The following is a 13,722-nucleotide window of genomic DNA, read 5'->3' on the forward strand; positions in this document are numbered from 1 at the left end:
TTCTATGTTTCTAAAACAAACCAACAAACAAACACAGGAATGGTTTGCCATTTCTGTCTCCCATAAATGGGTTGATGCTTTTGCCATTAACATTAAAGTTATCATCTGCTTCCAGCATCTTTATGCCTGTAGCGCTTGTCATGCCTGTGGGCCTAGGATTGGCCAGATAAATGGGCAGATTGCATTTACAATCCTGATCAAGAGTCCCTCGTGCTGCATCTGCAATCCTGTTTGCTGCCAGTATATCCTTTTGACAGCGTGAGCTTGTTGATTGCTTCCAGCAATTCTGAAAAGCAACATTCTGGCTTTTTAAAAAAAATCTGAAAAGTTTATTGGGACTGTGGAATTGTGGACATGCTGGCAGTGATTTGGGGTGTAGCAGTTGTGGGGTAGACCATTGTGGAACTCCTCTTAATGGAATCCATTTGTTTGTTTTCCTCTGCTAATTCCAAAGGATACAAATGAGGACCCAGATTGTTGGGGGCAATATGCTTACTCTCTGTAAACCACTTAGAGAAGGCTGTAAAGCACTGCGAAGCGGTATATAAATCTAAATGCTATTGCTATTTCTAAAGAGGAACATGATAAATTACATTGGCTCAATTCTATCTGCCAGTTAGGCATTTCATTGTAGAGTGTGGGCTTTCCCACTCTGAATTGATTCATTCATCCCAGTAAGAGCCATAGGGCCCTAAGATATCTTTTGTCAGTTTTGTGTTCCAGCTCCTTGATTTCAGCTTCTGATCCCATTCAGCAGATCTTCAGTCCTGGCTTTCAGCTGCTGCTTCTAAATGGCAGGCCAGTCTGTAACAAAACCTCCCTCATCTTTGATTTAAACATTAATGAGAGGGATATCCAGGTATATATTATTAAGACATGGCTGGGCCTGGAAGAGGAGATGCCCCTTTGAGATATATTTCACATTTGAAATCAGCCAAGAGTCTAGGCAGAGCAAGGAGCCAAGGAATTTCAATCTGCCTTCACTGAGGGTAAGATCTGAAGCAACTCGGGAATTCATCAGTACCATGACTGGCCACACACCAGATCTGATATTCCTCTTGGAGCTATGGCTATCTGACCTGAAACTGGGGGGGGGGGGGCTTTTGGTGTCCCTCTACCACCATTTACTGTAAGGGGAGCTGCTTTCCTAAAGGCAGATTGGTTTGAAGATTAGTCTGCCTCCAACAACTGATGCACCCCATGGTTTTCAGAGGGGACTGGGGTTTGTTCCTGCTGATCCACTGCACGGTCCAGCTGAACCTTTGGTTGCTGTTGGAATAAGAAGGCAGTTTGATTCATTATAATATGTCCTTCCTAAGTTTCTTTCTCTGGCTGCTAAATGACTGATGGCTCCACTTGTTTTTTGTCATCTCTTCCCTTCTTTCTCTAAAAGCATTCATACATTCCAGTACACAACCTTTCCCATCTCAGCAGTCTTTGTGTTTCATGGGGGAGTTAAGGCAATTGAAATTAGAGAGGAAACATACAGAACATTGCTGGTGTTCTATGTTGGATAAACTCAACTGAAAATGAGTTACAGCCCATTAGTCTCTTCTTATCATGATAATTGCAGTAAAGTATCAACCCTTGTCTACATTTATTGCAACTGCAGAGAGTTGCCCTGTGGTTCTATAGGTGACATGTATCCTCTTGGATAGAGGGGGCTTAAAGAATGCCCGGGGGGGGCACATGTGGATGAACTTGCTCAGCAACTGTCATCCAATGCCTAACTTCCCCTCTTTGGAGAATATGGTTGAGCAAGTGGTTGCTTAGTAGCTTCAGTAACTTCAAAATTGCTCAGACTTTGAATGAAATGGATTATCTTCTGGATTGACTCAGAGAATTGGGAAAGAATAGCACAGTGTTGTGCTGGCTTCCCTCCTTTCTTTAGAGTAGATTCAGTTAGTGATGGTGAGGGAATAGATTGAGTGGCTTTGTGTTTTGGGGCCTGCCATTTCTAGGATATGCTCTCTTTGATGCTGGACAGGATCACATAGCCCTGTTTTCCCCAAATAGATCCTATGCACAAGGCTGGATGATGTCCTAGACTTGTGACTGCTGCCCTGGGAAAAGGTGCCAATCATGGCCAGGGAAGTCTTCTTCTTACTCAACTTCTTATTGTGCATCAGCTGTGCCCTTTCCTAGATCAAGGGGTTCTACCCACAGTCATTCCTGCCTTAAATATGTCCCATTGGACTAGTGTAGTGCACTTGGGCAGGAGGGCTGCCCTTGAAAAATATCCAGCTAGGGAGGTTCACTTGGTGGGTCCTAAGCAACAAGCTTTTTCTGCTGGTTTATGGAACATTCTTCTCCCTGAAGTAGGACTGGCCATATCCCTTTTAACTTTCTGGGAGTTAAATATTAATTATTTGTTACACATATCATTGAATGCAGTTTGTTGGCCATATCTTACATATGCCTAAAGATCAGCATCCAAAACTTGTACTATGTTTTTTACCTCCCAGAAGAAAAGGAAATAAGGCCAGACTCTGAAAACTTAGCAGTAAACACTTAAGGAAAATCCTAAATTTATTAATGTCTCTTGGAAGATGCTGAAAACAATCCAAACCAATGGAAGTCACTTGCTGCCCAATGTGCTCTACCCAGAATCTAATGGTGATGATACCATTTTATTTTGGTTGTACACTATCCAGAGTCACTTACCTATGAGATGGGGCAATGTAAATATGACAAAATAAATATGTAAATAATATGCCACACATATACTAATACAACATTATGTTTGTATTAGAAGCAGTATTGGCCTCCCAAATATGTTAGAAATATTTTGAATTCTTTTCAAAAGGATAAACAATTTACAACTGCCCATGTTTAAGCTGTCTGTTTATGACTAGATTTGTTTGCACACTACACTAAAATGTTTTGTGAACTTGTGTTGACTTTTATTATTATTTATTAGATTTGTATGCCGCCCCTCTCCGCAGACTTAGTAGTTATGTTAGCTTAGCCACTACAGATTTGTGAACTATACTTTATATCTGTGTTGTACAAACTCTGCCAAATACAGTTTGTTGTATTTAAGTTTTAGGCAAAATTTAAACCAAAACTAAGTAAATATTAGGTAAAATTAGTAGCAAAATTTTGTTTGTTTTTATTACTTGTTATTTATTTAATAAAAATAACAGAGAGGAATAATAACAAAAGGGAAACAGCTTCTTCTGTATATACCTTGATATACAGTGATCCCCTGAGTTTCGCGATCTCGATCTTTGCGAAATGCTATATCGCGATTTTTTCACCCGATGACGTCACTCCCTTCCTTTCTCATCTTTCTTTCTCTCTCTCTTTCTCTATCTTGCTTCTTCCTCTCTCACACTCTCTTCCTCCCTCTCTCATTTCTTTGTTTCCTTCTCTCTCTTTCTCTATCTCTCCCCCTCTTGCTCTCGAGTGGCGGGCGGCACCCAGGGAAGGTTCCTTCGGCCGCCCAGCAGCTGATCTGCTCGGCAGCGCAGTAGCAGCGAGGAGCCAAAGATGGGGTTTCCCCTTTGCGTGGGCAACGGGGAAACCCCATCTTCGGCTCCTCACTGCTACTGCGCTGCCGAGCAGATCAGCTGCTGGGCGGCCGAAGGAACCTTCCCTGGGTCTTCAACTCCCAGAGCGGCGGACAAGCGGCGGCCGGAAAAGCGGCGGAAAAGCGGCGGGCGGACAAGAAAAGCGGCGGCCGGACAAGCGGAAAAGCGGCGGACAAGTGGCGGCCGGACAAGCGGCGGAAAAGCGGCGACCGGACAAGCGGCGGACAAGCGGAAAAGCGGCGGGCGGAAAAGCGGCGGGCGGACAAGCGGACAAGCGGCGGACAAGCTGAAAACGCCGGACAAGCGGACAAGCGGCGGAAAAGCGGAAAAGCGGCAGACAAGCGGGCAGGCAGGCGGCTCCTCAGCTGCTGGGTCTTCCCAGGTGCGGAAGTAAAAACACCATCTGCGCATGCGCGGCCATGGAAAAAGGGGCACGCATGCGCAGGTGGTGTTTTTACTTCCGCACCACTACATCCCGAAAAATCGATTATTGCGAGGGGTCTTGGAACGGAACCCTCGCGATAATCGGGGGATCACTGTACTGTACATTTTTATATAACACTTAAAATATCCATATTTCATTATAATTATCCACTCATGGTTAGCAAAATTAAAAATTGTTCACAATTGATGACAATAATTTTTTTTGCAAGAAAGATATTATAATGATTAAAATAATTATATTCAATTGAATTTTTGTGTTCTTAGGTATATGATTATATATTTTTCTTCCTTAGGAATTGGAGGTTCTTTCAATCAAGTCAAAATATTATAGAAATCTTTATTAAAAATTCACAATAATATTTTGAGGATTATCTGCTATATTTATATGGCTCTCTCTTAGTGGTTAATCAAAATGTTTCTAATTTATATTTTAATCATAACCATAACATAATACTGAAAATGCCATTTTATCTAAAATCAAATCAAAGATCTACAATCTACAATGCAGCTGCGAGAGCAATCATGGGCTTCCCTAGGTATGCCCATGTTACACCAACACTCCGCAGTCTGCATTGGTTGCCGATCAGTTTCCGGTCACAATTCAAAGTGTTGGTTATGACCTATAAAGCCCTTCATGGCATTGGACCAGAATATCTCCGGGACCGCCTTCTGCCGCATGAATCCCAGCGACCGATTAGGTCCCACAGAGTTGGCCTTCTTCGGGTCCCGTCAGGCATGGGGGAATTGAGACATCCCCCCCTAGGCCTATACAATTTATGTATGGTATGTTTGTGTGTATGTTTGCTTTAATAATGGGGTTTTAAATGTTTTTTTTAAAATTATTAGATTTGTCATACATTGTTTTATTGTTGCTGTGAGCCGCCCCGAGTCTACGGAGAGGGGCGGCATACAAATCTAATAAATAAATAAAGAAATATAAAGAAATTTCAGAAATACGTATCATATTAGTATACAAAAAAGAATGCCTTATGTTTCAAGAATAAATATTTTCATTACAAAAGAATCCCAGCCAGCTAAAAAAACAACAACCCTGGTTCTCAAACATTCCATCAATAAAAATAAACAGACTTTTAAATTAGCAAAGATTACTGTATTAGAGATTTTCCTCTTTGAAAAAAATGCTTATCCACAACTCTAGATGGCAACATTGCACTTGCTGTGTTCCTAAGAAAAATTATTACTGCCAGCCCTCACATATCCTCTTTATGAACATTTTATGTGCCACAGATCTATAGCTTCTTATTATAAGTGTAATGAAGCAGACCTTATTGAAGCATTTTATTGATTGCTCAGATCACAAGTTTACTGTCACACTGAATTGGCACCTTAGATGCTGAAGCAAACTGCTGACACCTTTTTTAAAAAGTGACAACTACATCTATTTCATGACCAGAAATCCATTTTCATCTCTATCAAGACAAGAATGCAATTTTCACTTCATTTAACTGATGTTAGGCCTGCTCAAGGCATGACACTTTGGAAAAGACCCAAGTTTAAGGTTTTAAAATACTTCTAATAACCAGAATACAGCTTGGTTGCATGGAAATATTCAGGTATTAGTCACATATATAAACAAGTTAAGATTTTTAAAAAAACATTTATGGGACCTATCAAAAAAAATGAAAAATTAGAAAAATAAGTTTTTAAATATAAATATAATTTAAAAAATTAATAAGAGCTTCTGATAATATACCATAGGGCTATATAAAGTATATTTTTAAAAGCTTTTTCAAAAGCAGATTTTTTGCAGTCTATATAGAGTCAAGGAATATATTAACTGTCTCCACATACTTACACTGCTTGCAGAAAAATCGTAATATGGCTAGCATTCAATATCATGTTCATTTGAATCTGATTTTTTTTCCTTTAGGAATTTGAAATGCTTGAAATGAAAAAGTTTAAAAACTATAATCAGTTGCTAAACTATTTCCTTATAATCTCTTTTCCTCCCAGTTTTAGCTTTCCTCTTCAATTATACTCAAGCAACTGTTAACTAGAACTCTAAAATAGTGTAATGTGAATTTATAGGCCGCACTCAAGGAATTTTAACATAAGATTTCAGCAGGAAGTAGTTATTATGAAAAATATTCTAGAATGAAGCAAATATTTATAATGTTAAATAACACATCATTTATAATTTAATGCTATACACTGACACACTCAGTATAATATTTTATGTAAAGCTCATAGAAAAGATAGCCTATTTGGTAATCATATCATACACACTTTTAAAATAAAGGAAGTTATGAAGACTGTTCTGTATGCCTATCCAATATTTCCAAAGTCTAATATCTAAATGCAGTAATTGCAAATAATAGCATGATTAAATGCCCATTAATGTAAAAATTGAATCTAGAGAAATAATTTATATGCAAATTAAAATTGTAATACTATGATTCCTGTGATGCTTGTAAGACCACAGATAATGTCACTACTGTTAGGCAAAATGCATCAAATCAAAATATTTTTCAATTAAGAAAGTTTGGGATTATTAGATTCATTTTTTAAAAGTGTAACCTAATACCTAAAAAAATAATGCCCAATGATACCCAAGTATGTAATACAAAATAGGAGGGACATAACTTTAATATAACTTTGGGGGGGGTGACCCGAAGGAGACTCTATGTCTTATAATAAGTGAAGAAGTGAAGCTATTTTTATCATTGATTCAAGCGGTACAAAACAGCAACAATAATATCTTTTATTGCATTCATCTTTGTGTCTCCCTGCCCATACTGTGTATGGCCTTGAGCTTAGTAACAGACATAACTAATTCACTCTGTTATTCTAAGGAACCACAAATGATTATAAACCAGTAATATCATTTAAAAAGGTATTTCAATCTTCTCTGTGGCCTCGGTTTAGTTATGCTGGAGTTCTGAATGACAGCTTCCCTGCTTGAAGCACAGGGAACACACAGCCTTCCTCATTCACTGACAGTACCATGGCCTTTTCACACGTTCCTTCCACAGCAGTGTTTGTCCCCAAACACTGGGCTCAGCACAATGGCATTCCTGTTCAACACCCCCACCAACAGCACAACTACATATCAAGAATGCTAATGAGATAGGACAAGCCCTTCACTGGAAGTGTTAACTGCTTTCATGTTTATGCTTTTTCCACACTTACTAATGGACTTCAATATTCCTGCCATACTGTTGGATAATTTTGTCGTGCAGGAATCTGTTTCTGCAGAAAATACATTAGATATATTTTGTTAAAGGTGCTAGATGTGTTGTAAAGACTGTAGTTAAATAAAAACAATGCTTGTTATCTTATCTCTATTAGTATAAATCAGATGCACAAATAAGAAAAGAAACAGCTTTAGTCTTAAAGTTCATTTCCTCCAAATCAAGTACCTCAGTCAGAAATTCACAAAACATTCTTACTTCACGTGGTTACTAAAATATAAAATATGTATAGAATGGCTGTGCTTAAAACAAGGGGAGGAGGATAGCTGTCTTCTAGTGCCCTCAGAGGATGAAACATAACCAACAAGTATTCCCAAGCAATTTTCCTCTTTCAATTAATCCACTGTATTTCAGTAAAAAGCACTCAAGATTCTGTGCCCTTTTTGAGTTGTTTGAGAACTGAATATTTTGATTTCGTTCAGTTCTCTACACTAAAAGGGTAAGATTCAATAAGCCACAAACCCACATATTATTGTTGGCAGATAGACCTCTAGGGAAAATCCTATATAATGTGTTGTGGTTGTATTTTGAACATGTTAATATAGATTGACTAAGGTATTAGAGGAAATATTTTAATGTGACCATCAGTTGGTATTATATTATTTTAAATATTTTATCTGCAATCAAAAATCCTATCAAAAAATAAGCACAGCTAATAGAAGGTACTCTTTAATATTTAAATTCTGCTGGCTTTTTAATTAAGATACACACAATTACGGTATAACCTAATATAAAATAGGAACAAGTGCAGGTAAGTAAACTCTTCAACTGAAAAATAGGCATATCATGTTGTTATAACGTCATAGCAGCTGTATCTCATACAATATTCCCCTGAAAAAAAATTGGCTATTAAAATTTTGTGATTTCACATGTTGGTTTAGTAAAGATGAGGAAAATATACCACATATGTGCTGATGAGATGTTTCTGACATATGCCAACATGGCCTCATTCCCATTCAAGAGGAGTGACTGATTTGAACATTCACAACATCTTCTGGCAAGAACACAGTTGTGATGAAGATAATAGGACAGCCCGTGAGCTACAGGATGCACCATGTGTGCCATGTTTGGGTTCTTACATTCACAAGCAAAATATGGGCTACTGATATGGCAGACCATATCTGTAGACTGCACTTTTTAATGTTAATACATGCTGACAGTGGTTTGTAGTCCAACCACACTTGCAACAGCATAAACCCCACCCTATGGGAACGAAGAATTTGCTGATATCTTCTACAGTCCTTTAGCTTATATGCGAGAAAATCCCATGATTTTCAGAATTATACACAACTTTAGATGGGAGAAAGTAACTGTAAGTACTGATGCAGCTAATGTTTTGGACGGTCAAAACTAATCTGTTGGTTATTTTTTAGTATAACAATGGGGATAAGGAAAAGATGGAGGAGAAGTTATATTTCCAAATGTAATTAATAAACGTAAGTATAATCATGCCAAATTTCTATCATTTTAGCCTTAAAGTTGGAAACTTTAAAATTTAAAACTTTAAAGTTGGAAACTTTTATGTTTGAAAGCCACTTTAACAGTGGGAGACTATGAATTCTAGCCATCTGCATGAGTTTGGGCTACTCACTCTGTCTTCCCTCTCTACTTCACAGGGTGGTTGTTTTTGTGGATAAAAAGAAGGGGGAGGATTATGAATGCAACCCTTGTTTATTAAGATCATGCTAGGATATAAATCTAATGAGAAATGTACTCCTTTACTATTATAAACTTAAATCTATCAAATATGACTAAAAGAAAAAGTAATGCATAGTCCATTGATCATATACTCCTCTTTCCATTCGAAAACATTCCATGTTTTCATTTCTCCTATATGCTGTAAATATTATCTCACTCTTAAAATGCTTTCCATACATCTAATTATTTGATGTAAGCAAGGAAATAAAATACATGAAAATTGCTATTATGCTGTAGAATTATTTTTGCATGTATTTACGAATAGAAATACTGAAAATAATAGCAAATATAATTTGTTCATTATTAACTTACAACAATAGCGATTAAACATTGAATTGTATTAGAGACATATCTCATTTTAGGAAACACAGGCTTTATTGGAGCAATCATATACCCTTCTTCATGTTTGCATCAAAAACTTTTTAACTGATAAAAATGGGTTTAAAGATAAGGAACATTTTTTGATCTATTTGTTTTTAATTCACAGTGTTAAAAGCCAGGATTTGTGAAACCAAATGTTTGTGAAATACTCATATATTCCCTATCTTTGATTAGTAGCTTAGATGACTATTCAGCAACAAAATAATTTATTCCAAAGTAAATGCTCATTTCTCTTTATGGATCTAAACAGCAGGAGGTGCTGTATAAAAAGAATATACCTTCTTTCGCCTGTCCCCCTTGCTCACCCATCCCTTATGTAGACTGAGAGCATATTTAAATCATGTTTAGTGCACGGTTTGAAATCTACTGTAAATTTCTTTTCTAAGTTGCTATCTTTATTTCTTACCAGTTTTCCTGCCTTGCATTTTCAAATTTCTTGTAAATATAAAATTACATGGACACACACACACACACCTTTATAAGGTTAGCAGTACCAAAATGCATGCCCCATTTGAGCTCAGCTTCATTACAAAGAAAGACATTGAAATATATGTCTGACTGTTAAGAAAAATATAGACATTCACTATAGGCAAAATGCTGATTAACTACAATTGGTGAGAATTTTTTTATCTATAGTAACGTGGAAACAAATACTTTCTGTTGTATATAGAAATTAATATATCCCTAACAAGTCTAGCAAATCACTGAGGGCTTCCCTTCAAAGCAAACAATTAGAGAAAGAGAGAAAAAAGGGGCAATTTTGGTTATGTTTACATGCATTTTTTTTTTAAATGTGAAGTATATTTCAAGTCTGGTTAACATTAACTAGACTCTCATAGAAAAATATACATATAATCAAATATAGTACATATACTCAATAATAAGTTTTCTTAAGCAGAAGTAGAGATTATTTCCACAGCAGTTTGTCTGCTTGTGCAATATACAGCACTTAAACATTAGATGTTTAACTCCTTACATAGAAAGACATACATAATATACAGTTCAATAACTTATAAATTCACAATATATTGTGTAGTACATTACATTTCCTTATCAAAAAGTGCCACAGCTTTCTACAAGTAACATAATTAATAATGGAAAAGGAAAAAAAAAGAGACTGGGATAACTCACCTGATCACAGTAGTTTTTTGCAGATTTTAATCGCTGGAACAAGGCCAACAATACTCCTTGGATATATATTTTGGCTCCAGTGGGGCTAAAGCCTTCTCCTCTAGAAACCCAAAGAGGTCCCCATAAAGGCGTGATGGAATTTTGCAGACATTTCTCAAGCATAGGAGCTGCACAGAGAAAAGGAAATGGAGGGAGAAATTTATTTATTTTTTCCATCCAGCTAAAACACATAATCTGAATGGTGTCTCCCAGACCAGAACTGTTAACATCTATTATTTTTATCTGCTTGGGGTTGTCTTACAAAACAGATCCTGCATTTCTGGTGGCCACTATGAAGGATATATTTATATTGAGACATTCCCCCCCCCCAACTATGTAAGACTCATAAGCCTTGTGCGCACACCTGAATAGTTTTGAAGTGTGTCTAACTAGCTGCACAGAGTGTCATGGTGTGCACTGATTGCCTTATCTTCTCATTTATCACAGATGAGTTGGAACCAACCTTGCTGAAATCTACTTACTGGCATTGTCCTGATAAAATTGCTAAATCCATGTTGTTTCGATGTATAGTTTTCTGTGAAGGAGTATACTGTATATGTGTACAGCTTGAAAATGTTGCACAACTGATCATTATTAAAATACAGTAAATGTAAGGATTGTTTTTAAAGCCTATTTTTTTTTAAAAAAATACTTTTTTCCATCAAAAAAAGAATAACATTTGTGTAGTATCGTTTCTGGGTTAAGTGAAGAAGAAAATGAGATCATATAAATAATATTGATGCTGAGTAAGGTAACCTATATGGAAAGATTTTTATAAGTAGCTATAATATTTTTTATTTTATTTTATGTAAAGTACAAAAAGTCACATGTTTGATGACAGAATTTGCTCATTTTCTTTTACTCTGTATTTTGAGAATAAATGCTAATAGAAAATACCTTATCAGTAATAAACTGGAACAAATCTTATAAAGATCTAGGCTCTTCTGATCGTTTCCATATTCTGTTATTTTACTAGTGTGAGGAAGCACCAATGTTGTACAGTGCATTTACTTTTCCTCCAATTGCATTGATTAACTTCAGAATCCTTGCATTGAATTCTGATAGGCTGTGAAGAAATTAAGTTTAGGAAATGGAAAATGACAGCTTACCTATCACTGGATGTGAACAAAGGAAGAGAATAGGAGAAGAGTGCAAAAACTTGCGGGAGGGGAAACAAATTGTGAATACATGTGTGCAGGGGAAGAAGTTCTGTATTTAATTAACAATGGAAGGAATATTTACGGTAAATTCTAAACAGAGAAGTGCAGAGTGGAAAGAAAAGGCAATTGTGATAAATAAACAAAGCTCTGTTCCTGCTTTACTTTTTTTTTTTTACTGATTTTAAATAAGTGGGGAAAATGAAACAACAATATTGTTGAGTGACAGAGAGAACCATTCTGCATATGCTTATGTTGTTTAGGATTTTTGTTAAGAATTCTCAAATTTGCATTGATGAACTGATCTGATACTTTTCATGGTAAATATCCTCTAAATGACATATAGTGTTTTTTCAAACTCTTTTGAAAACTTCTCATTGTGAGAAGTAACCAACACCACTCTTTTTCAGTCACATTTCTTGAAGATGAGAAATACTTTACTGAGATGTGCAATACTGGAGGATAGTGGTTTAGAAACTCTGTAGTCCGTTTCCTCAGTTACTACAGGCCCAAAATCATGTTCTGAATCTCACTTTGTTCATGTGCATCAAGCCACAATATTGTCAATGGGCAGGATTGACATACACTACTCAAAAAAATAAAGGAAACACTCAAATAACACATCCTAGATCTGAATGAATGAAATATTCTCATTGAATACTTTGTTCTGTACAAAGTTGAATGTGCACAACAGCACGTGAAATAGATTGTCAATCAGTATTGCTTCTTAAGTGGATGGTTTGATTTCATAGAAGTTTGATTTACTTGGAGTTATATTGTGTTGTTTAAGTGTTTCCTTTATTTATTTATTTGTTTGTTTGTTATTTATTTATTTATTTATTTATTGAGCAGTGTATATTACAGCAGGATGCAGAGCTTCAAAATAATAGGTTTTCACACACCAACAAAAAGTGTGTAACAAGTACAAAACAAAAGATTTATAGTAACTTTTAAAAATATACTGTGGCTGTTTCTCTCATCCACCAGATTTGTTCCTCTCTTCTTTCTAATACCTCTCTGTTCAACTGCTGCTTCTTTTTTCATATATGGCTCTAATTTCTTTTAAAAGATCTTCAACGTGTCGTGATTAGAATATTTTTTTACTTCCCTTTTAGAGATTGAAGTATACAATAGGTATCTCCTTTTTTTGGTCTTCTCCATATTAGTTGGCAGAGGCCATCTCTGTAATCGTAAAGTCGTTGGGAATTATGCATATAAATGTAATGTGTGTTACTATTACTAGACAATATCATGATTATCTATGATTGATAATATGATCATCATAGAGGAATATCACTGTTTTCCATTGCAGGCAAAATCGTTGTATGAGTATTGCTGAACCATCATACTGGCCACCTGGAACAGGGTTTATTATCTGAGGCCCAATGCAGTTTCTGCAAAAAGTATGCCTTTGTGGACATGATCTTAACAGCCCGGCAGCTCCAAGATAAGTGTCAAGAGAAGAATCGTGAATCTCACTAAGGCTTTTGACACTATCAGTCAAGAAGGTCTGTGGCGCAGCATGTCAAAATTTGGGTGCCAAAATTTGGGTATGATGGCCCATGTTCTGGACAATGGAGAAACCTAAGAGGCCTTTCCAGTTACAAATGTCATCAAGCAAGAGTGTGTGTTGGCACCGACCTTGTTCAGCATAATGTTTTCAGAACATGCCTTCCATAACAGTTCCTTGGTAGTTAGCCTGAGATACAGGACCAATGGGAAACTGTTCAACCTGCAAAGGCTGTCACCAAGATAAAGGAGACTGTGCTTTGTGACCTCCTCTTTGCTGACTACTGTGCTCTGACTGCTGGATCAGAGCAGGAAATGCAAGCCAGTGTGAGCAAATATGCAGAAGCATGTGACAACTTTAGTCTCCTTATCAACATAAAGAAGACCAAAGTGATGCATCACTTTGGTCTGCCATCACAGTGAAGGGACAAAAGCTGCAAGTAGTGAACCAATGTACATACCTTGGCAGCAACGTCTCCCATGCAATGACAATTGACATTGAGGTCAACTGCAGAATCTGCATTTGGCAGATTATTGACCAACGTGTGAGACCATTGTGAAATAAGCCTTGCTACAAAGCTCAAAGTCTACCAAACAGTAATGCTAACTACCATGATG

At 36.7% G+C, this 13,722-nt stretch overlaps 2 protein-coding genes across 4 annotated transcripts in view; one reads left to right on the forward strand and one right to left on the reverse strand.

Annotated features, from left to right (window-relative positions):
* Positions 1 to 13,722, reverse strand: part of DCDC1 (doublecortin domain containing 1) — a 315,249-nt gene that overhangs the window by 233,907 nt on the left and 67,620 nt on the right. For all 3 annotated transcript variants that reach the window (XM_070762118.1, XM_070762110.1, XM_070762129.1), the window contains one exon: positions 10,400 to 10,566. In XM_070762118.1, the coding sequence (XP_070618219.1) occupies positions 10,400 to 10,566 (167 nt within the window). The remainder of the gene's footprint in view (positions 1 to 10,399; positions 10,567 to 13,722) is intronic.
* Positions 1 to 13,722, forward strand: part of DNAJC24 (DnaJ heat shock protein family (Hsp40) member C24) — a 197,183-nt gene that overhangs the window by 70,425 nt on the left and 113,036 nt on the right. The gene's annotated exons all lie outside the window — the stretch shown is intronic.

The sequence above is a fragment of the Erythrolamprus reginae genome, chromosome 1 (assembly GCF_031021105.1).
Source record: "Erythrolamprus reginae isolate rEryReg1 chromosome 1, rEryReg1.hap1, whole genome shotgun sequence".
Lineage (NCBI taxonomy): Eukaryota > Metazoa > Chordata > Lepidosauria > Squamata > Dipsadidae > Erythrolamprus > Erythrolamprus reginae.